Raw genomic sequence first — 27,060 nt, forward strand, 5'->3', positions numbered from 1 at the left:
CTTTAATTTATGTTCACTGTTTATATTTGATAATTTGAGTTATAAAATAAATAAGACCTGCAATCATATTCAAATATGCCATGGCAGAAAAAATGCAAATATTTATATATGATTAATGTGATGCATAATCATAATGTTATGTATTATTATGAACATAATATCACAATTATTATTTTAATATGCCACGGATTGAGCATTGCATAAATTGAAACTAAAAAAGAAAAACGGAATACTGCAGCATTGTAGGTCGACTGATACGTTAACATCACGCGTTCTTTTTCTCCAAAAATAAATAATAAATATTTATTTTTATAATAATTAAACAAGAAAATTTCGGTATAATTAAAGTTGATTTGTTAAAAAAATGACTGAACGCTCGATAAATGCAAGCCAGATGGATGGATTGAACAGTGAACAGATGCAGATCAAAATATGTAGAGACGCTGTATTGTCCCGTTAATCGTTGCAAGATGACATCGTTTATCGATGCGTACTAACGAGGAGGCGGTAGAGATGGAATGGGAACCCCTTTGGCGGTAATTGCGAAGACCCAATTAAAGCCAATCTGGAGAGAAAGACAAACGGAGAGAGAAAGAGAGAAGGAGATGACGGAGGAACAAAGAGGCAGTCGAAGACAGAATCAAACAAGCATTTGAATGAACGGCAACGATCATTCATCGAATGTGTAAAATTATCGACTGAATTTTAATTACATAATTTATGATTAAAATTCTTAAGAGCTCAGGTTATATTAGTACAAATTATTAATAACTAGATATATGGTATGTGTGTATGCCAAATATAAACTTGGAAAATCCGTAGGGATAAATTGTGTAACGCATTAATTATGCAGTCGCGGGAAATCGGGTGCGTTTCTATTGTATGAAATAATTTTATAACAAGATCAAACACCTCGTATCTCTTCGCACTGCGACTGTTATTCCAACTGTGACAGAACGCTTCCTCTTTACGAGAGATAGTTTAAGTAGAAGCGCCCAAGCTCTACTGAGCCTGAGAACTCCATCGTACGAATTAACAGTGAATGTAAATGCCACTGTAAATACTACCGTCGTACAATACGCTGTATTATCGAGAAATCGCAAGTTAAAGTTGCAGAATTTAGATGTAAATCGCGAGTCTCGAAGAAACAATACCGCCCGCATTTTGCATCATTGAAAAGTATCGATAAGAATAATATTCCGAATATTGTCTTTATCTATATATATCATATCCCTCACACAATATTAATACACTGTATACCCCTCAAAATTACGTGGAAAAACACGGATTCGAGCAAAGAAAAAAGAATCGCTGTTTCGCTAATCTGCAGAGAGGCTTTCTACGTGAGGTCTGCTCGTAATCCTAACTTAGAAAACCGAATTTGTATGATAATACCGTTTCTTTTTACTTCATGTAACCAACTTTCGAAGTTGACGTGATCAAGTTTCAGCTCTGTTGTCCCGTGACAAGTAGATTTCGGTAAAGAAGGATTTACCGGGAAGCTGTGGGTCTTCCAAGTTAGAAGATTGTGAAGTATCAAGTGACTAGACTACTGATTAGTGAGAATGAGGCCTGCTTTAACATAAAGCTGAGTCGACTTTCGAGAAATTGCGATATCCAAAGTTAAAGTATTAATTAATAAAGATCTTGTAATTTTTATTTAGTTTTCTTCATTTCTAGCTACGATAAGTCGCAACAGAAAAATGTCGAAACAAATGTAAAACGTCAAACGAACACGGCTTATCAAAAAAATATATAGTGACATAGAAGAAAAAATTTTAATTGGGCGCATCCAATTAGCACGTATCACTGATCGTTGGCGTTATGCAACATTCGCAATAATTTTGTCTGCACATCTGCTGATGCTTTTGTTTGCATATCGTTCTATATGCACAACAAATATTTGTTATATGATAACATTTAACAATTTTAAGTAATTTTAAATAATCATTATAAATTGTAAGTAAAGAGATTTGCATTGTACAAGCGTCTGTAAAGTGTTACGTTGTTTTACATGTATTTTTACCTATGTGTTCTGTAGTTTTAACATGAAAACGCTGTTACAATTTTTTCGACAGATTCAGACAATAAGTAACATGAAAATTCTCCGTTGGAATGTACACGTTCGCGAGCGTGCTATTGATTTTTAAATAGATAAGGACGCAAACGTCCACTCTCCTGCGTTGTCGCGCAACATCGGGCCGGTTCTCTCGTTCGCTCGCTCGCTTTCGTGCCGATCCGTTCGAATGCATATATTCCTTCGGTAACAAGAACACGTTCATTGGTATTCCACGAAGGAGACGCTCGGTACGTGTCCGACGCCATGGCGGTAGAGTAAATGCAATTACTCCGACCGTCTCAATTACCGATCTACGTCAGCGATTGTAACGAACGGAATGGCGAAGCAGGCGTCACGATCCAGGCGTCGCCCGATTAAATAATCGATTGACGAAATTTAATGCACGACAAGAGCGGTATCTTTCCCGACATTAACGGCATATTTCTCCCGAGTCGCGACATTAACGTTAATATTCGACGATCACGCGATCACCGAAAATCGCGAAGCGAGACTTAAACGACGGAATTTGTCGAATACTCAAACTGAGCTCTCGCGTCCGTCCGGCGGGACGCAGCGTTCAATAATCGTCAATGTGTTTGCTCGGATTTCTATCGCGATACGAAGCAGTAACGCGTCCTGTATGACGCGGCGCGGCGTAGTCGGGCGTAGCACCTACCAATTTCATGAACCCGAGAAGATCAATATTGTGAGGGAAAGAGGAAAGAGAGAGGACTCGTCGGAGAGGAATGAAAAACGGAACGCGCTTGTTCGCCCGTTAGCTGCGAAGGGAAAAAGTCACACGGCGCGGTGCGACGCGGCGAGAAGTTAGATGAATATCCTTTTCATGCACACCACTCGTAATTCCTTCACAGCCGTAAAAATTCTAGTACCGTACTCGGGGCAATTTACAGCATTACAGCAACACTCACGAATGTTACCGCTGTTTTACTCTCAAAGAATTGTACTACGGTGGTATGATAATTTTCTGGCGATCTTTAAGATGACGAGAAATTTTCTAACGGTCAAGAATGTAATCTTAGAAAGATATATATAACGCCAATAACTGCAAGTAACATTGTTATTTTAGCGGATTGCTTCGATGTCGATTAATTTTAATCGCAATTTCTTCTTCTGCAATTGAAGATTGCATTGCAGCTAATCAATATCAAAGGAATCTATTATAAAGAAGCTGATACTATACATCTATGTACACACAATAGCATCGATATGTAGGTACGTTCGTTTATATAGATTTAAGTCGACATCGTTTATATAAAGGTAGACCAATGAGAGATACACGGAGTGCCGATAATATCGCGCGGATTATTTCTCGGAACGAAGATAGATGATCCAAAGAACTGGCGGGTGTCGTCGTCGCCTCCGTACTTCGGGCCCTGGTTGGCGGAAATTGCGCCCCGGGGCTGGCAGTGCGGATTTAACGTTGTTTTGCCCTGACCTAGCTCTCTCTCCCCCCCCTCCCGCCCTCCTTCTTCCACCGTTCCCCATTCCCGACAGGAAGGTAACAGCGGCACCGGTTGCCTTTCATCCCCACTCGCTTTCTCCTCCACACTCCTGTTACCTCCATTTCCTCCCGTTTCTACCTTCATAGTTCTTGCATGAGGTGCTCTCTCACACCCTCGCACACTATCTGTCGGCTCTATACGTACGTACGCACGTACGTCGCCGTGCATTCAGTAGAATGACTCTCAGCCCCTCTTTCTGTCCTCCCTCCCCCCCTTCCTTCCCTCGGCTTCCCTTCTGAAAGTTTACAAAGCTGTAACACCGTCGTCGTCACACCAACGCGAGCGGGGTTCTAATCGTTTACGCTACCGGGACCTTGAATGGAATCGCGGAAGCGTGACTGTTACAATTTACAGCTACCGTATCAGAATCGCGCCGGGGGTAGCGTTGGCGGAAACCCTTTTTCCGTTACGCGTGGCGTATCTGCTGATTCAACGTTTTGTCTTAGATCGCCATGGCTACCTCGGTAATAACGGTAATAACCGTAATAACCGTCGAGATTATCAGAGGAAAGACTATCTTCATAGCACATTTCAATATTTCTTCAGATAATCATCACATCGAGAGATACGGTAACGATATTGCTGGGACACGCCTGAAGGGATTGGGCTGTCGCGAGTTACTACGAAGAGGGTCGACTTCATTGCGAAGTGCCTCTTCAAACAACACCTTTTAAAGGATGCTATGTCCGACAATCTTTTTTTATCGAGAACTATAGAGAACAGCTTTCATTATATTTAATGAAAAATTTTATCACAAAGCTTTTTAAAGAAAGAAGAGAACGGGAGAATTTATATCGGGTTTCTGTTCGGGCCGTGAAGGATAAAAATCCGATTCTGTCGACAGCGGCATGTAAAAATCGAGCTGTATCATAACATTTTATGTCCGAAGGACAATTTTGAGGTATCGCGATACACACGGCGCCGCTGTGTTAAAAATGTAATTTTTAAAATTGTAATTCCGCGGAATGTCGGCGGCACCTGGTATGGCGCTCGGTTACACCCACCTTCCGGATGCGATGGCGTGTTTCATGCAAATGAAATCGAGGACACGAGCGAGCGAACAAAACGCACGATCGCAAAATGGAGAAGCGCGGGCCAAATTTAATTCCCCGTTATCGAGCGAACCGAATTAATAATGGTCAGGTCCGATTGTTATTGTTCGACGATAACAATCGAAATGCAAATTTATCATGTGGACCCGTCAAAATCGCTCTTGCGTTTGTTTTGCAAAATAATTATTATTCCGTAGCGGTACGCCGCTTTGTTGGCAGCGAGTACAAGGCACTACGTGAATCTCTGATTAATCCGAATGTTATAACATCAGAAATGCGGAGAAGTTTAGCGGAATAAAATAATAAAGCGCATTATCTAATTACTCATCCTCTTCGTACTTATCTTTAAACGAATTCCGTCACTCACCTCAGAATCGCTAATAAAAGTTCTCCCGACAGGGAAGAACAGCGATTAAGTGAACAAAAGCAAAACACAGCCAAGGAAAACAAGAGAAAACTAACTAGCGAGAGGCGCGCGCTCGGAGAGATTTGCAAAACTCCGATATGAAATACAAGTTAAATAAAAGTGTATTTCATTGTTTAACCTTTCGTAAAATAAACGGACCGAGGTTTTGCAATGTTTCTATACTACTTTACAGTTTGTTTGTTTGTAGACGCGATTGATAACCAAATAAGAATAATTACGATGAGTATCTTTCACAGTGCAACGTTGTAACGTAGTAATTGCACCCGTTGGTTCCGCCGGAATTAAATTTTGCTCGACGTTAAACTGTAATAAATCATTGTCAGCTTCAATAATCGCGTACAACGCGATCACGCGTGATACAATTCAAATGGCGAAATAAATGCCCGCGGATTAATAAGATTTTATCCGGCGGTAGTTTATGCGTTTCCTAAAATCCACAATGAGGCGAAGAATAACGCGAGACGTTGTGTAATTCCTGTTGATGGAATTCGAACTCTCTGCAGGCGCAACAAAAGCGAGGCGCCATCGCGAACGCGCGTTATACCCCCGTTACAGCCCTTCCCCCGACCGCGTTCCGGGCGTTCTGGCAGTGACAAAAGGGAGGTAGAATCGAAGCGGAGTACCTGGAGCGGTGAATTTATTCGGTGCCCCGCCTAGACCCCAGCCTCGACGCTGCTGAAGAATGCTAATGAGTCGCCGTTCGTGTTGGCGAATTTACGCGAGGGGAACCGATGCCCGTGTTTATAAATTGCACGAAAGTTCCGCCGCAAAAATTATAATCGTCGCTGCTAATCGAACGGTCGAACTTCGCTTGACGAACTAAAATGTATACGGAATGTCCCGGCCATGCTTTTACGATTATACAAAATTACACTTAAAATCGATAAATGCTAAGGAAAATTAAGATTAACAATTTGATTTTAACATTAGGGTATCATTCGATCAACGTTTTAATAATGAAATTATACTGACTAATCGATAATATTAATATTGTTATTTTACGTTAATTAATATAGAAATAATATAAAGAGTATGTCGTAAATGTAGTGCAGTTCTGTTTGTCATGTTGATTTTAAAACAAGCATTTTGTATGCCACAGCTAAAAGTTTAACAAAAGCGTCCGCAACTATATAACGAAAGATGCCGTTGTGTGTAAACTTCCGAGGCGCATACGGGATTTCTAGCTTCAGCGCATGAAGAATAAAAGTCATTCGTGTTCCACAGTGTTATTTCCGAGTACAAAATATAATATTTACGCTCAGAATTTTGTCGACAGTCTCAAGACTCTCAAGCGGAAATTTCTCAAACGGTCTGTAAAACGATATTTTTCTCACTTTTAGTGCGCCTGAATATCTATTTCTTCCTTTGCGGTCATTTAGCGGTGATGTATTATTAATCGCGCCGGACTTAACGTCTATGAGGGTAAGGAGGGATTGCTGAAATGGGGTGCAATGACGCGCTAGTTCCATAACGATACCTACGTCTGTCCGTTACGTGTCTATAGACGGCGATCGATACCGGCGCAAATCGTAGACGAGTCTGAATTGTATAGCGTTAGACGATCATCGGATTACCCGGAGCATCGGGGCCCTATGAGAGGAAGATTACATATATTCGATCTACAAAGTACATAGACGGGGCGTCGTCGAATGTTATGCATACGGATCGTGGTGCTGCCATTACAGAATTTCCCCCCGCGATCGTTACGGAGCGCAGCGCCGAGCGTGTCCGAGGATAATGTAATATCGCCTTACGTGATGAGGCGGGATCCGGCGGGCCACGTGAGAATTATAACAAGGCGTTCCAGTCAGAACTCGCAACCTACTTTCGTTCCGTTCCCGTCTCCGTCAGTACGTCGGAGAAACTCGGTAACGCTATGACCCGCGGAATTATCTCGCATTATTATTACGGGAGTCTGAGCTGTTTTTGACAATATACGTACGTTACGCCGTGTTCGCTCACCGCGAGGTTGACGCGCGCTCGTCGAGCTCGTTACCATATAAAGGCAAAACGGCGAAATTCAAGTATTCCGCCGAAGCAGAAGGTATCTCTGGGTGATAAAATTTACGAGAGACAAACAACTGGATTTGGATAATGACATGTCTACAGTTCGCTATTCGAGAAGATGGCAGCTAATTCCCTTTCTTTTCTTCTCTCGCGCAAGAGTGCGGTATAATTCATTGAGTCGGGTAAAAAGCGCGTAAAAGACAGTGAAAAAGCGAGAGAAAATTAATCCACCGCACGGACTTTTCTCTTTTCTCTTACCGCTCAACACGTTTCTCTCACTTCCCTGGCTACCTCGTTCGCGCGGAGAATGTCGGCTGTAATAACTTTGCGACTGCTGGCAACGACAGAGCGTTTAGGCCCCTGAATATGCAATGGAAATTGCCGCTCCGCGACCGGCGTCGGCGTCGTTCGCACGTGAAGGGAACTGATGAAATTGCGGAAAAAGCGCCGATGTTCCGGCGATTTCCCGCAGAATGTCCTAGAAACGCTCCTCGTTTCGCATCGATTGTCGTCTTCGCGTTCTCATCGGGCTATCGCCTGCCTTATTACGCGACGACCATTGCATATCGCGATATTGAAATCACGCGACACAAACGTTGCTGAGTATTTGAATAAATTTAATACATTAGATAAAGATCGTAATATAGAATAAAATAATCGTAACAGCTCGCCACTTCATATCATAGTTTAATCGATCATTTATCTTCTCATAACACTAAACTCATTGTCAGAATGAGTAAAAAAACTATTTAATTTAATATTGAAGTTAAATGATGTATATTAAAGTGAAACCAACCGTAAGCCTAGCACAATTAAATAGCTTCAAACATTTAACTTTTAACAAATTATAAATTATATAATAATTTATAAATTATAAATTAATTAGAAAGTTATAAATTGCAAATTAATTGGAAATTCATAAAAATGATAATAATAAAGAAAGAATATAAATTTGATCATCGCGGACGAAATGAAAAATCAACAGTGCGATTCTGCCTCCTAATATTATTGGAAACGTACATCTCGCGGCTGAATTGTATAGCAGCCGAACTGAACCGAACTACATACACGAATTTGCGCGATACCACTTTGTTCGACGTCAGAGCGACGTTTTGCATATGGAAATTGGTCGTACTCGGCACACAGTGTTTGCACCAATCCCGACGTGGCACCGCATGAATAAAATAATGTAACTTCCGGCACGGAAACATTATCATCGACCATCCCTTCGACGCTGCCGCCATTACCGTTCGTAGGCTCAACGGGCCTGTTTCTCTCGAAAATTCACTGCCCCGATGTATCGTTCTACGACTGAAGGAGCAACGTCTTATCGGGCCAAAGGAAAAGTCGCCATCTTAAATCGTTTTCCAATTCTCCGAATGAAGAATCTTTACGGCGCGTAAAGTTTCTGGGTCAGAGAGATTGTCATTCGGGCGGAAGCGGAAGATGAAAACGGGGCGAAGGGCTGAGGGTTAAGCTTAGAATCTCGTCGATATAAAGGATACTATTTCTATAAATGTTGCTGAAAATATTCCATCTTAGAAATAACCTCACGCACGTATAAAAAAAAACGTGTCGGCAGGATCCGCGTACGTTATATAAACGATCCTTTTCCTTAGATAAACGACCATCAACGTCCCCGCGTATAATCAGCGCGTTTCTGTCTTTCTCATTAAACTCATCCCTCCCTACTTTTTTCCCTACTAGGCCTTCTCCCCTATATCCCTTCACGCTCGATGAGAAGCCAGCGTGGCGGGGCGGCGTTGGCAATCAGAGCACATTAACAAGCCTTAGAGGACATCTGGGCTTTCGTTGGGATAGAGAACTGGTGCACTGGCACGGCGAAATGTCAAGAGTTCGCTTTGGCCAAAGCGAGAGGGGCGTTCTTCCTGAACGTGAGGGAGAGCGAGAGAGAGAGACAGAGATACGGGATGGTAGGGAGAATCGGGATAACGGGATAGAGTGGGAGAGAAGAAGAAGGAGGAAGAGAGAGAGAGAATCATAGAGAGTAGTAGTAGTAGCACGAGGAAGAGGAGGAGGAGGAGGAGATTTCAGCTGCAACTACTACCTACGGCTCCATAGCTGGGATGCTGGATGAGAGAGAAGTCGGTCGATAGAGCTCCCGGGATCCCTCCGTTCCCTCTTCCCTCTCCGGCGCTCTGTCTCTGTCCCTCTTTCTCTCTCTCTCTCCTCCTCCCCAACGATGGAGAAAGCGCGCGCTGTTGCGAGTTGCATCCCGCTCCGGCCCGCCGCCTCCTCGCTTCTACGTTGGCGTAGAACCCACCGACCGACCGACCACCGACGGACAGATGAATGGACGGTCCGACAAATGGTGGCGCGAACCCTCGCTTAGCAAAGTGGAAGAACTCGTGCCCGGCTGAAAGAGGCTCCCCCATCACTGACCGCGATAGCGCGACGGGGGGATCCTTGTGCGGGGAAAAGGAGGCCGGGAAGTACGAAAGGAGGACTCTCATAAATCGAGAGCGACACCGAGAATAAAAATAGTCGAGAGTGAGAAAAGAAATACCAAGTCTTTTTCTTTGAACGGAAAATGTGTATCACAGCGCGACGAAAATGGCGTGGCATGCGAGAAAGAAGTGAGTAACTGTTTATGTTTAATTAAGGGACCAAATTGAGTGTTGTTCAAATGAATCGAAATCATAACGCTTGTGGCGGTAAATTGTATTTGATTAAAAATGTTTACAGACAGAGAGAGAGTGAAAATTAAACGAATAATTGAATTTAAAAAGCTCATTAACGGGAGGTAATTGATTTTATTTACGCTAGTATTTCACGTTTAATTAAAAATCTAAATGTAATTTCCTGCTAAATTAAGTGTCATAACCATTGCGAATCTTTACATGAAATATTGCGATTGTTGCATTATGGCTGCCGGCCACAGTTTCATACCGACAACCCGATTATACGATTCTAATCAAGTGAGACAATTGAAGCGAGGAAGCTTGAGAGATAGCGCGACCGGAACGGCGCCTTCGTTAAATGCCGCTCATTAATCACAAAAAGCTGTTCATTGTTCCGGGAAGAGGGTACGAAGCCTAGACCTAACGTACGTCTCGATGGACGACGAAATTTGCGCGCCAAGTTCGGAGTTCGGACTCGGAACAAACTCGATCGAGGCTTCCTGACGATCATCAGTCAACGCGGGCTCACGCACTTGCTATTGTCCTTGCGAAGCGATTGATCGTTTCGTGCGACCCTCAATTAATCAGATCCGGACGGAACGATCCGGAGGGACGGAGCAAGCGGAGATGGAGGGAGAGGTTTATCCTGCCCGCCTTGGAAATCCTACGTATCGTAGTTCTCTCTGGGAAAGAGAGGAGAGGAGAGGAGAGAGAGAGAGAGAGAGAGAGAGAGAGAGAGAGAGAGAGAGAGAGAGAGAGAGAGAGAGAGAGAGAGAGAGAGAGAGAGAGAGAGAGAGAGAGAGAGAGAGAGAGAGAGAGAGAGAGAGAGAGAGAGAGAGAGAGAGAGAGAGAGAGAGAGAGAGAGAGAGAGAGAGAGAGAGAGAGAGAGAGAGAGAGACATTGATAACTGAACGATCCGTTCGCGGGGAGATTAATTTATCCGGAGCTTCGAGCGTGTCATTTAGGGAAACGTTTCCGCGCGAGCGAGGCCTTAACTTAATGATCGTCATGGGATGCGTTCAAGATATTGGCGTGGCATTAAGTCTTTTCATTACGGTAAAACTGATCAACTTCGACCGCAAACCCCGGTAACGGTGTGCGCGCGCGTTTACGCGCGGCCCGTTCCCCCTCGAATTCGGGCTCGCCGGCCTTGTCAAAACCATTGACCTACATCTCGTGCATTCAACAGTAAACTCCCATCCATTTAATAAGATTATGTACCAACTTCGCTTGTGTCACCAGAATATCTCCTTCGTTTATAGCCTTATAAAGCTCTAAGTAAATTCGTGCTTGAACGCTTTAACTCAAAATAGAGACTAAAACTCTACTTGAAACTCTGTGCCAGTACTTTACCACAGATTAAATTAAATGAGACGAAACGTATAAATCGTACAGGCATACAAAAACAAACTTCATAATAAATTGTTTATAAATAAATATAATATATATTTATATATCGCATAAATTATATTTCACTCAACTTTGATAAAGTTTCATTACTAGGTTGAGAGAAATATGTTATTAATAAGTAAATTTATAAGACGTTTAATTAGAAGCAACTGCTGCCCGACATTTCTTCCCAAGCAATTAATAATTAATTCGCGTCGATTACACACCAGCAACATTAGTATTTGCGACTGCCCAGCACAATAATTACGTCTGATCTCTTGACTCCATAATGTTTGCAATAATAACATCGCGTACACCGCATATAATTGAACCAGGAATTATCAGTAATTATTTTTTACATGTCCAGCATAAAGAGGAATTCTACGATGAGATACAATACCGAGAAGAGAGACGGGTATGATATTAATGCAGCAATTACCGAGATAATACAGCGACAAGGGCAGACATTTTCTACGATTGGATCTAAGGAATTTAATTGCGGGATAAGAGCAGAGAATATTCATCGGCAACAGCGTTGAGTTGTCACCGCAAAGTTAACGATATACCGAAAATTGGATGTTAATTTTAAGTCTGAAACGTGAAAAAAGCACGCGTCTGTAAATAACACCGGGATAATGGCAAAGTGGCAGCGAGGATGGCGACGCAGATTTCTCCGTCTATTAATCTCGTTTGTGATGGAACAACGCCGTCGCGGCGGAAAACTCTGTGTTTTGCGCAAAAATAAATTGCGGTAAACAGCAGTAAATCTCGGTCGCGCGCGCGCTCACGATTGTCCTCGCGATTGTCCGCGGCGCGGCGGTCCGTTACATTTGCATTTGAAAGCGCGGATCTCGCGATCATATCCGGCCGCCGTATGACGCACGGTGCCGTTTATCTTCGGCGATTCTGTAAGTCCTCCCCCCTCCCCTCCCTCCGGACACCCCGGGAATTATCACGATAACGCTGGGTCTTCTTATCGAAATTTATCCCCGTCGCGGTTGTAACGGTGCGATTCTTTCGACCGGCGCGGGCGGAACGGTAACGCGAGATTCTCGGGCGAGGAAAAATGGTACACCGGAAATGGTAATTCTCTCACAAAGGGATGGCGACGCGTCGACCAATCCAAGAAAACCCATTCGAACGTAAACGTAAAATAAGCAGGTCGAGACTGTTTTCCGTTAATTTTTGCAAACGTCGTGGAAGCGTCGAACGAGTTTTCATCGAAATTCCCCGACTTGTATTTCCGATGGGAACAGCTGAGCTCGCTATCTGATTCCCGTATTATCTCGCTGAACTTTCTTTCACGTTGATACTGTGCTAAATGTGTGTTAAATTCGTAATGTCAAATTATACTTAATTTGAGTAATTTTTAACCATTTCTACAGGTAACCACTGTGCCTGTTCAATATATCATTTATTTAACTAAAACAATGTCAATTCAACTAAATTGAATGAAGCTAAAATATTACCGTTTTGTGTTAAAATAATAAATTTCAACACACAGTATTTAATTCAAGGTATTGATTTAAATTTTATTGTTTAATATTTAACAGGGTCGTTGGTACGTTTCCTGAAAACCGCGGCTTCCACGATCTACCGCGGAAAAAATCGCGATGAGCGTATTCGTTTCGAGTTTCCAACTTATCAGGATAAACGTACGCTCGAAGAATAACCGATAAAATATAACGTTTATAACGAAACGTACGTAGCGCCTACTTCGAAGCGGGATATTCGAATCCCTTTGAGCGCACCGCTCCACGTCGCTCGATATCTCGACTTGTTCTCCCTTGATACACGTCACCGTAATAATGCAAAACGAAAGTCCGTCGTAAAGCGCACATATCTCATTTTTATGCGAATATCAAATGTGGCATTTAAAAAGAATTTCGTCACATAAAATATAAACCCTATCCTTTTCATCCTCCACGTATCAGCAACGACGCTTCTCTCGCAGCGTCAAAAAATGTGAATTTAGAATGTAAAAAAGGGAAGGGAAGGAAACTCCCTTCCTCTCGCCGCTCGCCGAGAAAAGGCGGGAAATATTAATCTTCACGGAGCGAAGATAACGCGGGCGAAACATTGCGACAGCATTTAAATATCTCAAATGTTTTCGCGATTACATACTATTAAATATTAATGGTAACTCTGTTAAATTTAACTACCAATTGGTAGTGTCAAATTATACTCAATTTGAGACATTTTTAACCATTCCTGTAGATTTGTCACTGCTCCTACTCAATGTTATTAATTTAACTAAACCAATAGAATTAAAATAATACTGTTTTGCGTTAAAATTTCAACATACATGGTAGTTAAAAATAACAAAATGTTATTTAACTCAACTAAGATATTGGTTTAAATTTCATCCTTTAATATTTAACAGTAAAAATTTAAATCAATTTAAGTTAAATAATATTTTGTTATTTTTAACTACCATGTATGTCGAAATTTATTATTTTAACACAAAACAGGATTATTCCAACCCCACTGGTTTAGTTAAATTAACATTGTTTTAGTCAAATTAACGACATATTGAGTAGGAGCAGTGGCGATTTATAGGAATGGCTAAAAATGACTCAAATTGACTCATTGATATAATTTAACACATACAAAAATTTAACAGTGTATAAAAATTTAAGGATCCAGCGGGATATATGCGACAAGCTGTTACGGGGTTTCGGTTATCTCGCCCATCTGTTACGTGCGCGGATGAGAAAACGGTGACTCGTGCAAATGTCGTAAAGCTCACTCACCGACATCGACTGCATCCTCGTCGCTGTATCCTGGTTAACGCGACGATCGGTCGGCGTTTCGTCCTATGTCGTTCCATGGCTCCGAGGTCTCCTTCCGAGAGAGCGGAAATCCACGACGGACAGCCGACGTCAGCGTGTTTCCTTAATCCGCGCCACTTGTCCCGGGTCCCGACCCGACCCGCGCTGCATGACCTGAAAAAAGAACAGGGAGGGGGGGGATTAGTCCCTTCTTGTTATCAAGATGGCGGGTTGCTCCGCACGCTCGCAAAAGAGTGCCGTATTAAGGCACGTAGGTCTAATTAGCCCGGAAGCTAATTGGGTGAACCGGCGGCGGTACCGCCTTCGGCCCTCTGCCTCTCCCTCTTTCCACCCCTCCCCCCTCCCTCGTTCTCCACGTCCCTCTTTCGCAGATAGCTTGATGGCGGGTACAAGTGCGATACACGCGCATTAATTTCTTTGTTAAGCGCTTACACCCGGGGCTTAATTTCCCTCTAAAAGCCACTCGTCGACCGCGCCGGTTCTGCTGCCGACAGCGGTTATGTAGCAATAACCGGCGACGCCGCCCGTGCCGTGAGACACGGGAAAGGAGCAGCGCGTCGTAAATTAATTACAACGATCGCCGCCTCGTCGGAGGCCCTCGCGAGACCCGAACTTCAACGAGGCGGCGGACTTTTCGCTTTCTCGTTAACGCCTCTTTAACGTCGTTCCCGTCTAGGCTAATTAATTTTTCGGATTTCCATTCGATGACCGATCCGGCCGTGACGAGAAAAAAAAGAAAGACAAGAAGCAAGTTCCGTTTTCTTACCGTTCTTTTCATTCGGTATACGCTGCCGCCATTTCTTCCCGCGCAAAGGCGAGGGCTCGGACCGCCGCGCGCGCCGGCCGACCGGTCCACAGCGGGGAGAGCCCCTCTACGGTAAAGGGACTAAAGGGAGGTCGCAACGAGGAGCGGGAGCTGGCGGGAGCAGAGGAAACGCGAGCTCGACCGAGCGGAAACGCGGCCGGAATAGATGCGGCGTAATAATGGCGCGGGGCCGTTCATCTTCCGCGTTGACTAGCCGTTGAAACGCAATGAGACGCGACGCGACGCGAGCGAACAGTACGAGCCGCGATAATGGCCGCCACTAAATTAACGCACGACGTGTATCTGACGAGGCCGTTTCGCGTCCAGCGAGGCGTCTTCGACGTCCCCCTCGGCCGTTACCGGTTACTCGTTGCCCTCCGCGTGGCGAACCGACGATTAATTGACCGCGACGATTAATTGATCGAATTAACGGCCGATCCCCTCGTCAGGGACGTCAGGTACGCGAATACCTTTGCGTCAAGTTCGGAAGTTCGAGAAGGAACTGCCGCGAGCGGAGCGGCGAACGATCTGAAGTTGGCCGCTTTAAGAAATGACGCGGCTGTTGGCTCGAGGCGCGCAACAAAACGCTTTAAATCGATCGGAAATTAGACACTTAACAGATACTTTTACTTACAATACAGCCTATATGCTTCTTGTCTTCTAATAAATCATAATAATACATTGATGATTTGAAGAGAATAACTGAGAAAGGTATGATAACGAATCAAAGAGGAAATATAGTACGGAAATTCATGTGAGCCTCTCTGAAGCCAAATTCATCGACTCCGTAAAACAAAGGACAGATAAAATTGAAACTTAATTTCAAACTAACCGTGGGCTCCGATCCAAGATATGGAATCGATCAGAATTTCTTACGAGAGAGGCGTAGAACGCAAAATTATATATTGTACATCGCGCGTTCACCTTTTTAATATTCTTCGCACGCGACCGAATAGCACAATCCTTTCACCGATGTGAAATTACGCCCGCCTCTTCATCGCTCCGTAAATGCAGCCGCATCGTTGACGACAGCTGACGCTGACGAGTGACGGCTGACGACGCTCACGGCTGTCAATCTGTTCGGTGGCGTCCTCTGTCGCGCGTTTTCGGAATCAAGTCAAGTTTTACAGATATTACAGATTCTTATGAGATTTTCAGTTAAAATCGAAGTGATTGTCTAACGATTTTATATCACAGATTTCGTAAAATAACATGCATTCTTTATAAATTACCCAGATGCGACAGGAAACGAGTGAGTTTTCAATCGATTAATATTTATTCTCGGGATGACCCGCCGATCAATCACTTTTAATCTGTACTTATTGTTAGCTTATCAACAAAATTATTAATCTTTCACAGATAATAAATTACATAATTAGAAATTTTGCTTTGCCGACTGAAATTAATCGCGATTAAGTTGATCGGAGTTTGATCGAAATGAAATTTGAAATTATAACGTCTACATAGCTCAATAACAATTTCGTATCAACAAGTATAATATTAACATATATTTGGTACTCGTGAATCGAACGAGGTACGAATAGTGAGGACCTGTTGTACTTTCCACATTTCATTACCTTTTTTTTCTTCTTTCAATATTTGAACACGTAAAAAGTATCTGTTTCATTCTGGACGACGCGAACCACGAATATGCTATTCTTCCGGCGATTGGCTGACGTTTGACAAGATCGCATCCACGTGATCTACGAGTGGCCGTCATCGGTGGTTTCCGACTACACTAATCGTAATCCGTGGCGAAACGTCTTTCATCATGGCACACGTCAGCACAGCGCGCGCCCTCTGCTCCTGTTCCTGCTTCATCGTATATTTGTATATGTGTGATGTGGAGTAGCAGGTCGGCTCGCGGGTGACAAGGAACACGATTAGACTAAATCGCGGGGCATATCGCTGATCACGGAGCGTTGAGGAATCGCTCGCCAGGATGGTAAGTGATCGTCTTCCGCGACCGTGGAGTCGCTGTCGAAATCCCGAAAAAGGAAGTCCCGGAGCGCGGTGGGACCGCGAGCCCCGCGACACCGTCCGCAGATGTCATCCATTTAGCGGCGTGTGACCGCAAGGCATTTAATCCCGCGAGTATCGCCAACCGATTGTATGCGACATCGCACGCTCTCTTTTTATTTTCCAGGTACTCATCGCCGCTGCGGTATGCACCAAAGCCGGGAAAAGTGAGTTCGCCAAACGTTCTTGCATCGCTGCCATCCGCGTATGCGTGTTCGGTTGGATAGTGCCGCCCGGTTGCGCTGGGCTAATCACACGATAATCCTTGCTTCATGTTTTTAATTCGCACTCCGTTCTATTTGTTAAGGAATGAGTATCAATCGGTACACTGGTTGTTAAGAAAAAAATTGCATGGTTTACTGTTTGCTTAAACCTTTTTATCAATGGAATTGAGTAACTTGGAAAAATATTTGCTGCGACTGTTTCATCATTATGGTTTGCATTACTCTTCCAGCCATAATTTCTCGACAGTTCGTCGAAATGACGAAGGCGAGGATAGAAGGCCTACTCGCTGCATTCCCGAAACTAATGAGCTCGGGTAAACAGCATACATTTGTAGAAACGGAATCCGTTAGATACGTTTATCAGCCCCTTGAGAAAGTATACATGCTGCTTATCACGACTAAGGCCAGCAATATTTTGGAGGATTTGGAAACTTTAAGGCTCTTCGCGAGAGTGGTAAGTGGATAATCAATCCCTGTATATGAATACTTGTCATATATCGTCATGTGTAAGTTAAGTTGCAATGATATTTGAATCTTACAGATTCCAGAATATTGCAACTCGATGGATGAACTCGAAATAGCAGAGAATGCGTTCAATTTGATATTTGCATTTGACGAAATAGTTGCGTTAGGCTATAGGGAGAATGTCAATTTAGCACAAATCAGAACCTTTGTGGAAATGGATTCACACGAGGAGAAGGTCTATCAAGCAGTCCGAATGACACAGGAGCGTGAGGCTAAGAATAAAATGCGTGAGAAAGCTAAGGAGTTACAGAGGCAAAGGATGATGGAAGCTAACAAAAAAGGTGGAGTTAAAAGTCCCGGATTTGGCGGAGGATACGGAAGCGGCAGCACACCTGCTACTCCAGCTGTTGGTGATACAGCTAACTTTATGCCTGAACCGATTAGACCTTCTTACAAGCCCAAGCAGTACGATCAATCAATTTTAATCTTAATTGTAATTAAATTGTAATTAAACTTAAATCATAAGGCAAATAAGAGTAGAATGCCGTTAAAGCGAGAGATATAATATATAAAAAAAACTTTAAAAAAGTAACTCTGAGACCGAAGCGTTTGTAATTTCTATTTGTACTTATTTTTGTATGAAAGTTACTTTTTTTGTATACTTTATCTCTCGCTTTAATCTCGGCGTTCTGCTCTTATTTGCCTTACGATTTAAGTTTGATTGTATATCTATATAGAGGGCGTTTATCTTGCTCTAGCTTATAATATTTGCAAACACAAAAATATTGTAAATAATATTTTTTGTCAGGAAACCAGTCAATGCCGGACCAGGTGCAATGAAATTAGGTGGCAAGTCTCGCGATGTAGACTCGTTTGTTGATCAATTAAAGGAGGAGGGAGAAAATGTTGTGTCAGGACCCCTTGCCGCTCCTGGAACAAAATTAGCACAAATCACTCCTCAGATAATTAACACAGAATTGTATGTGATTATATTGATATGTAAGAGCTTCAAAATTATTCATGAACAGATCACTCAAATGCATTTCCGTCAAAAGGGTTCACTTGAGACAAGAAGAGCGACTTAACGTACGCATCGGTCGGGATGGAGGTGTACAAAACTTCGAGTTGCATGGCTTGGTGACTTTACACATCTCCGACGAGAAATGGGGACGTATCCGCGTGCAAGTTGACAACAGGGACACAAGAGGAATACAGTTACAAACTCATCCAAACGTGGACAAGGAATTGTTTAGAGCACATGGACAGATAGGTCTGAAAGTACCCACGAAACCATTTCCATTGAATACTGACGTCGGTGTGCTGAAATGGCGTTTTCAAGCTCAAGACGAAGGAGCATTACCAATTTCAAGTGAGACTGCAATAATAATTTTCATATACGTTTTTATTTAATTTTAACTTTTTTAAATCCACAATGAATATTTAATTAATTGCTTGTAACAGTAAATTGCTGGCCTTCTGAAAACGGAGAAGGTGGCTGCGACGTGAATATCGAATACGAATTGGAACAGGTCGACCTCGAATTGAACGATGTGCAAATAAACATTCCTCTACCTATTGGTAGCAATCCTATCGTCAGTGAATGCGACGGGCAATATACGCACGAAGCACGACGAAACACGTTAGTTTGGTCCTTACCGGTCATCGATGCTTCAACGAAATCAGGCTCTATGGAATTTTCAGCCCCGTCTTCTACACCTGGAGATTTTTTCCCACTTCACGTTTCGTTTACGTCCAAAACGCCGTATGCCAAAATTAAGGTATAGAATACATGGATTTCTCTGCGTGTTACGCAAATTACATTAGACAATATAAAAATAATAATGTTTATGTTTATTTTCCAGGTTAGCGAAGTTTTGCTTGTAGAAGATGAGAGTCCAGTTAAGTATTCGGTAGAAAGCGTGTTCTTCACTGATAATTACGAAGTTGTATAAGACATCGTGGATAATAGCTGAAGTATTTGCGCATATAAGAATATGAAAATAGGCACAGTTCAGTGGAGAGACAGTTGTTACGATCAACAATCAAGATTGACTATACCATATTTGAATTTTAATTTTATTGCCATACAACCATTCCTTATATGATCATTGAGCATTGATATATGTCGTTTACTATATTTATGTACATGTATCAATTTAATACGCTATTTAATAGCTGTCCGGTGCCGAATACTTATACACGTTTGTAAAAAAGGAGATATATTTTAATTGGACAAAACTTAGTTATGATTCATATACGCAAATTTATCGTGTATTTACTTTCTACTCGATACATATATTTTAGTATTGCAATAGCTCCTGCAGAAGATTGTATTATTACCAAATATATATATATATCAAATTTTGTTACTCGTTCGCATATTTATGTACCTTGTATCTCGGAAAATATTTCATGCTATGCATTACCATCTTTCTTATTAGAGTTCTTAGTAAAAACGTGCTATATAGAAGTTCTTATAGTTAAAGGGTAAAAATATTGCTGTTTCTTAATGTTTATTTACAATTTGTAAAAATGTGTACAATATACAAATATTACAATTTAATGTACAAATATCGTTATAATTCATCTGTTGGCATATTTATAATTTGTGGTATCAAATGATTCTCAATAACTGCTTTAGCTGCAAATTGATAAAAATCAAATTAACCATTTTCGTATAAATACTTTCAGATGGTTTTACAAGAAAATGCTTACCATTCATTGAATTATTCATAATCGCTGCTTTATAAGCACTTATATTCGAAGAATTAGTAAGTGTTACATCTGCACCTTTTGTTAACAATTCATAGCACACGTGTGGATGATCACAGTGTGCTCCGTAAATCAACGGGGTGTTACCATCCTACAACAGAAATATAATCATATGACACACGGTGCTGGATAACAAGTGTATACTTGGGTAAAGAAAATGCAACGTGCGCACCTCGTCGCATGCGTTGGGATCAGCCCCATGATTCAACAATAATTTGACAACGTCGTGATGACCGTAGGCGGCCGCCAAGTGTAAACTGGTCTGTAATTTTGGTCCACAACGATTTATACTGGCGCCCCTTTTGAGTAATTGCCTGGCGCTACCCAATTGCCCGTAAGCACTGGCCCACATCAATCCTGTTAAACCCTTTTCATCGGTCATATCCACTGAATCTGCACAGCGTAAACATGAATTCTTCTACAACAATATTTGTACGTACATCAACTTAGAAAATAAGATGTACACGATTTACTTGAATGTATATGATCGGACGTAAGTTCCCCTTGACCCGCCAAGGTATGAAATGTGATATCGTTGTCAACGTAGAGCTGGTGTATCTGCGTCTGAGTGTTGCCTCTTTGCAAATTTGTGAGCAGGGTGGGTGGCTGCAAATAGAAAAGATAGATACTTTATATGTTCAGGTACAAAATACAAATATTCCACGATGGGACTGCGGAGGATTTTGCGACGGGCAAAGGATCCCCCGACGTATTGTGGAATTCAGGGGAAGGCCGTTGAGGGAATACCTTGTACGGTTGAAACGCGCTGGTTCTGGTCGCGTCTTGCCACGCTCCTGGTGCCCAGTGCCATTTCGTCTCGATCGGCTCGGACTTGCAGCCGATGCTGACGTTCTCCGGCTTGCAGATCAGCGGCTTCGGCCGTATCCCGATCGCCGACCCGTCGGGGGTGACGCTCTTCGCGCTCTCGGCCGAGCACCGGCCTTCCTTGATCTCGTCCTCATACTGCTCCTCCTTCATAATCAACTCCGAGTGGATCCGGTCCTCCATAGCTGTCAAATAGCTGTCAAACATGAATTTCAGGCGGCACGACCGACGCGTGAGATGCACCGTGCGGACCAGTTTCTTTTTACGATGCCCACCTTATTCTTTATCGGATTAGTCAAGATTGGTCGAAACGGGAGAATAGAATTTCCTGTTAAATCGCATAAAACTGTATTCGCGCCATGTTGGAGGTTAGGAACGCGTCATCTCGAGGTCGAGGACATCCCGCCGTCGGAAGACGTGGGATTCGACCGTCATTCTCTCGTATCGGTATCCTTTCACTGCTTACAATTAAATATCGTGCAATGATCGTGCAACACCTTGAATAGATACTGCGAACTTCCGTTCGACAGTATTGTGTTTACGAAGAGATTTACGAGCCGTTACGAACGAGCGCGGTTCTCGCGCGCGTCTGGGAGCCACATTTCAGATGCGCGGCATATGCGTGTCGACGATGCATTTATCGCTATCAATGATTTACGTTTTATGTCATTGCCGTCATCGGACGGCCCAGGCTGCTGTAGGGGATCCAGGAATAGTCGGTCGTCTCCGTAAATGGTCGATCTCGATTTTGAAGCGAGCTAATAAACGATCAGCGACCGGATCGATCGAAACTCGTTGCATCAGAAATAAGAATTAAATGCTGAAAAACAAATTTAAAAAATAATGAATTGTTTGTTACTCCAAATTCAGGCTTTCCAGCGACCCATCATGTTGAAAAAAGTGAGAAAAGTGAGTTTTCTCGAGGTAAAAGTGAGTAAATAGTGAGTAAATAGTGTGTAATAGTGAGAAATAGGGAGATAAAAATGAAGAGTTTTTGTATACTTATGTAAGTTTTTAGTTTCAAGTACTTAAATAGTTTTTGAATTATTTTACGATTGTTTTTCGAAGAAGGCCGCCCTCAAAGTAAATATTCTTTTTGTTTAATTAAAACATAAATTCGTTTATCACATATATTTTCTGCTGCTTACATTTCTGACTAGCACTAACACGTGAAAGTTCTGACTATAAGTTTCAAAAACTAAATATTTAATAAATATTTATCTTAATAAATCTTTATAATATCTTATAACAAAGTAAATAAAATTTGCGGAACGATTAAGTATAAAATAAAAAAAGAATATGTTCAAGATGTTCATTGCAGTCTCGGAACTTTGGTTGGTGCGGGCTTGAGGAAAGAAGTAATAAGCCCTGACTTTCTTTTTTCAATTTTAATTTGTTTGCTTGACACTTCTTCTTTCTCCTTTATTTCTTTCCTTAAAACGTTTGCACCTTCCAACATTCCTTGCGCGACTATGACGTCTTCAATTTTATTGTCTTTTAGTGCTTGTTTCAGTCGAGTATTCACTTCACTTAATAGCTTATCAGATGCTTTTTTTTTAACTATTTCTACTTGTTTTGCCTCTTTATATTGTTTTTCTAATGTTTCAATGTCTTGTCGCGTTTTGTCTTGCTCTCGACGCGTCTCTTCTCTTTGACGGATTTCTTCTTGCTTTCCTTTTTCCCGCGACTTTTCCAGTTCCTGATGTATTTTCTCCTCTTCTAAATATTTCTTATATTTGGAATGCGCAAAGCGGGCGGATGTTATAAGAGTTTCAGGTATATGCACATGATCAACTCGCCCATTGTTCTTGCGCACGGCCTCTTTGACATACAACTTGGCATTAAGCGTTCTTGCTTTCATTCGGACATTGTTCAAAGTCAAAATCTTCCCCGAAATTGAGAAGCCTCTCTCTACATCGGCAATCCCATGCGAAAGAGTAAGGGCAGCCTTCACTGCACGTTCTAGTTGTGGGTATCTGGGAGTCCCTACGGCGTTCTTTATGTCAAAAATTTGCCGCCAGTAGTGATCCACACGCAGCGGTACATCTTTATTTTTATTCCGCATCTCAAGATGTGCTTCATCCATCTGCAGAAGCTTCCACTCGTCCATCAATGTACTCTCGGTTACGTCTAGGGGTAGAACTCGTGCCACCTTCACGATGTGTCTGATGCTCTCTAGTTTCATCACATCCTCAGGGGCTAAGCACTTGAAATACTTGAGGACTCCTCCTGAAACCAGAATTGTCTTTTCCAGTAAATGTCGCGCGCCTGCAATGAAATGCTCCTGAACATTTTTTCTGAAGCCTAATCCTACGGAATCCTTAGTTTTACGAAGGATGTTTTCAGCTGCATCGCCACAGTTGACAGATGCCAAGGGCAACAGATTTTCTGAGCTGAAGGTAGTTGTACTTTGGACGTCAAGAAGAGTTTCTGGTTTGCATACTCGGCCCATGATGGTTGCTGTTAAAGTATAAACTTCTTTGTAGAGCACGTGAATAAGGGGTTCATTCTTTTGAAACACTAAACAAAACCGTTCAAAAATAGACGCGCTTTCGATAATAAAAGCAACTTCTGCTTTTCTACTGGTGCTTTTAAGAGCAGAGACGATTTTTTGATACTGCACCGTACTCATAAGTTTTTTCACGGAGTTTCCATTCTTCTTCGGTATGTCTTCCAGAAAATAACGTTGTAAAGCGGGCCACTGTTCGATCAGTCTCTCTGCTGCAGGTTTAAGAGTGAGCCATCTAATGGGGACATGTTTCAGGAAACGATGCGACGGTACTTTGTTATAATCTTGAGCCTTTTCGTACTCCTCCCATCTTGAAGGCCAGCCATCAAAAAATGCAAAGACGATCACAATGAGATCCGCTGTATCAGCTCCGAATTCTTCAATGGCTTTTCCAAATGCATTATGAACTACATGCAAATTGCATGAGCCGATGTCTATGAGTCCCTTACCTCGATCTTCCTTAACAGTTTCATTCATTAATCTAAAAACTTTTTTATTGACATTTGGTCCATCTGAAGCAAGCATCAAGAACTTTGAAAATGGCAAGTCTGCATTTTTTAGAGCTTCCTCCAAATACTGCTTTATTACTTCACCAGTAGCTGAGCCAATAAAAAAACTTTCTAGGTGCCTACACACAATTTGATTTTCATCAGTTGACCAAAATCTGACAATAACCTGCAGTTCTTTAAAACTTTCAGAATTTGTTGTTTCATCATACTGAAGAGAATAGAATTTGTTTGCAAGGTCCTCAAGAAGTTGAGACCGGAAGTGGGGACCTAAAGCCTCCGTCAGATAGTAACCGGCCTTAGTTTTCGCAACGCCGAAACCTTCAGGAACACCAGTACTAAACATAGACCTGAAGAGATCTCCTATATCGTCAGAGGACTTGAATGAATAATTTGAGAAGACGCACTTCATCACCCATTTCAGCTCAGCGATTATTGCGGAATCCCCGATACAAATAAGTTTTGGTCTTGTGTGAGCTGTGTTTACAGACGATGTGTTTCCGCATTGTGGTCCTGTGGCTAATTTTAGCTGGAGTGGAGTTAATTTAGCTTTAGAACTCTGGATATGCTTCATAGTTTGAGCATGCTGAGTGATGGCCTGGAACCCTTTTTTTCCGCAGTCTATAGAAACACTGCAGATATTGCAGAAAACCATACATAAAGACTGTTTTGTTGCCCAAGAAGAGATGCAATAGCCATTGACATCAGTTTTTTTCAGCCAATCCTCATTGACTTTGCACTTCATGTTTATTTTTCACTTCGGTCTATATTTCAGCCTACAAAAGAGAGGAAAAAGGAAAACAACGTTCAGAAAGGAAGAGGAACGTAGGGAGTATTTACGAAAATGAGCTAACATCTATACATCTATAACATCTATAGATTGAAAATTGAAGAAATACACTTAGTACGAAAATATGCTTTACAGTCAACACGGTTTCAACTATTGATGTCGTGTTACGACGGAAACCCTCGAAATTTACTTAATAGAGAAAATTGTGTTTCTTTTTAATATTTGTATTTATAGTCTATTATATTTAAAAAACGAAACTAGTAATACATTATTTTGTATTCAATGTTGGAACGAATAGCGTGAACGAAAAAAGGAACAAAAATGAAAATACTTACAAATAAAATGCAAAGGAATCATTAAAAAAATATAAAAAAATAAAAAATAAAGGGTAAGGCATTTTATTACTTTATTTAACATTAAACGTTAAATAATTCATTAATATTTTTCATTAGTAAAATAAAATACAAGTAAATTTCAGCCAAATAATTATATTTTTTAATTTTAAGGAAATATTTACTTGGGTTAAGTATATTTTATTTTATTCAAGTACAGTATTTTTGAATCGGTAAAATTAATCCTTAGAATTAAAAAATATAATTAATTCGACGAAATTTACTTGAATTTAGTAATTTTTTTTCAGTATAGTCAGTATGGGCTATAGCTATACAAAAATATAAAACGTCGCTGGTTTTCTTTGTATCTATCTGAAAAAAATGCACAGCGTTTGTTTTTTCTCTTGACAGTTGACCTTGACAATGATAAAAGTTGAATGTCGAGGAGGAATTACCTTGAATATTGAAAAACAAATGTCCCACTTAGGGCCGGTTTCACCATCTCCGATTAACTGTAACCTTCGATTAAACTCACTCTTCGTCTCTTTCTAAGGGGGACAGTTAGAAAGAGATGAAGAGTGAGTTTAATCGAAGGTTACAGTTAATCGACGTTGGTGAAACTGGCCCTTAAGGTTGTTTAAAATGTGAAGTTCCCTCAATATTTTTGTCGGTGGAACAGGGTATACCTGCTTATCGTCCGCCAAAAATGTTCAATTTATTATTAATGTAGTATTGCCGAGAAAAAATCTTAAATACTTTTGGAAGTAAAAGTCTTAAAAATAAGTAGCGTAACCTACTTTTATTACAAATACGACGAACCGTGATTGCTCTGGATGTTTCAAAATTAGTTCAAAGCAGAACATCATTTACCGAAAGTAATAAAAAGCTCACCGATTTAAAAAATTCAATGCATTAACCACCAAAAATTTTTTTTTTTTTTTTTTATTCAGAAAAAAAGAATGACCATGGGAAGAGCCCATATGGTCTCCACCAAAAATCAATGTAAGATTAATTGAAGAACTTAAGTAGGTATACAAGCCGAATATACTTACAGTTGACAGAGATGCAATGTACATACACGGAATTTAACCTTAGCCGCCTACGCTTCGAATGTTTGTCGCTTCTCGGTATTACCAACGTGACCTGACGTGTTATAACTTGTGCATCATGGCGATCTCGATACATAACCGACGATTCACGGGCCAAAAAGCGATATTTTCATGCGCAACCTTCTGTGCGCAGCCTTACTTCGGCTGGCTTCGGCAGCTCGAGCTCGATGCTCGATGGTGCGCGCAGAAGGTTGCGCACGAAAATTCCTCTTTTTGGCGGCCACGGCAGCCGCTTGTCCGGCGTTCTGGCTTCTGCACACAGGACGCGGAAACGCTTGCCGCGCGGCAAGAAGCGACGCGGTAGCCAATAAACTTTTGGTTCTTACGGAAAAGCAACACGTTGATTGGCTACCGCGTCGCTTCTTGCCGCGCGGCTAGCGTTTCCGCGTCCTGTGTGCAGAAGCCATTCGGCTTTTCAGCCAGTTTCGCCAACAAACAACATCGCGAAAGCGGGAAATTCGAACACCCGCTATAAATCAAACCTTTCTCCTACGTCTCGCGTACAATTTTCCAGATACAAATTATATTTCTTTGTAACAAACATACATTAATAATTTGTCTTCTATTTATGAATCAAAATTTGCTCAAAATAGTGAGAAAAGTGAGAAATTTCAAAAATAGTGAGTTTAAGTGAGTTTTTTCCAAAAGTGAGAAATAGTGAGAAAAGTGAGTCGCTGGAAAGCCTGCAAATTGCATCTCGCGCCGCTAAGTTAATGATAATCCAAGACTGCTGCTCTCGAACGGTCTATTTTCGAACGATTTGGATCGAACTCCGATTAACTTAATGTTCAAGCAATAAAATTTAACGAAACG

At 41.7% G+C, this 27,060-nt stretch overlaps 2 protein-coding genes and 1 long non-coding RNA gene across 5 annotated transcripts; 2 read left to right on the forward strand and 1 right to left on the reverse strand.

Moving 5' to 3' along the window:
• The first annotated feature begins 9,285 nt into the window (after window positions 1–9,285).
• On the forward strand, window positions 9,286–10,470 carry LOC139780895 (uncharacterized). Its single transcript, XR_011720371.1, has 2 exons — window positions 9,286–9,665; window positions 9,775–10,470. It is a non-coding gene; the product is annotated as an uncharacterized lncRNA (long non-coding RNA).
• A 4,486-nt stretch (window positions 10,471–14,956) lies between these two features.
• Deltacop (coatomer subunit delta) lies at window positions 14,957–19,773 on the forward strand. Its single transcript, XM_071719644.1, has 8 exons — window positions 14,957–16,641; window positions 16,843–16,882; window positions 17,170–17,393; window positions 17,481–17,869; window positions 18,213–18,383; window positions 18,460–18,773; window positions 18,866–19,182; window positions 19,267–19,773. The coding sequence occupies exons 1-8, from the start codon at window positions 16,639–16,641 to the stop codon at window positions 19,354–19,356; spliced, it is 1,548 nt and encodes a 515-aa protein (XP_071575745.1). The 5' UTR covers window positions 14,957–16,638; the 3' UTR covers window positions 19,357–19,773.
• A 127-nt stretch (window positions 19,774–19,900) lies between these two features.
• On the reverse strand, window positions 19,901–26,341 carry LOC139780900 (uncharacterized). Of its 3 annotated transcripts, none has more exons than XM_071719648.1 (7): window positions 26,191–26,341; window positions 21,277–21,821; window positions 20,924–21,197; window positions 20,650–20,782; window positions 20,349–20,569; window positions 20,120–20,267; window positions 19,901–20,045 (listed from the first exon to the last, which is right to left on the reverse strand). In XM_071719648.1, the coding sequence occupies exons 3-7, from the start codon at window positions 21,182–21,184 to the stop codon at window positions 19,981–19,983; spliced, it is 828 nt and encodes a 275-aa protein (XP_071575749.1). In that variant the 5' UTR covers window positions 21,185–21,197; window positions 21,277–21,821; window positions 26,191–26,341; the 3' UTR covers window positions 19,901–19,980. The 3 variants fall into 3 exon arrangements, with proteins under 3 accessions (XP_071575749.1, XP_071575747.1, XP_071575746.1); XM_071719646.1 differs by having other exon boundaries at window positions 20,924–21,186; window positions 26,191–26,340; XM_071719645.1 differs by having other exon boundaries at window positions 20,924–21,821; window positions 26,191–26,340.
• Between the last annotated feature and the right edge of the window lie 719 nt (window positions 26,342–27,060).

The sequence above is a fragment of the Temnothorax nylanderi genome, unplaced genomic scaffold (genome assembly GCF_030848795.1).
Source record: "Temnothorax nylanderi isolate EJ_2023f unplaced genomic scaffold, tnyl_v1.0 TNYL_tig0304_pilon, whole genome shotgun sequence".
Taxonomy (NCBI): Eukaryota; Metazoa; Arthropoda; class Insecta; order Hymenoptera; family Formicidae; genus Temnothorax; species Temnothorax nylanderi.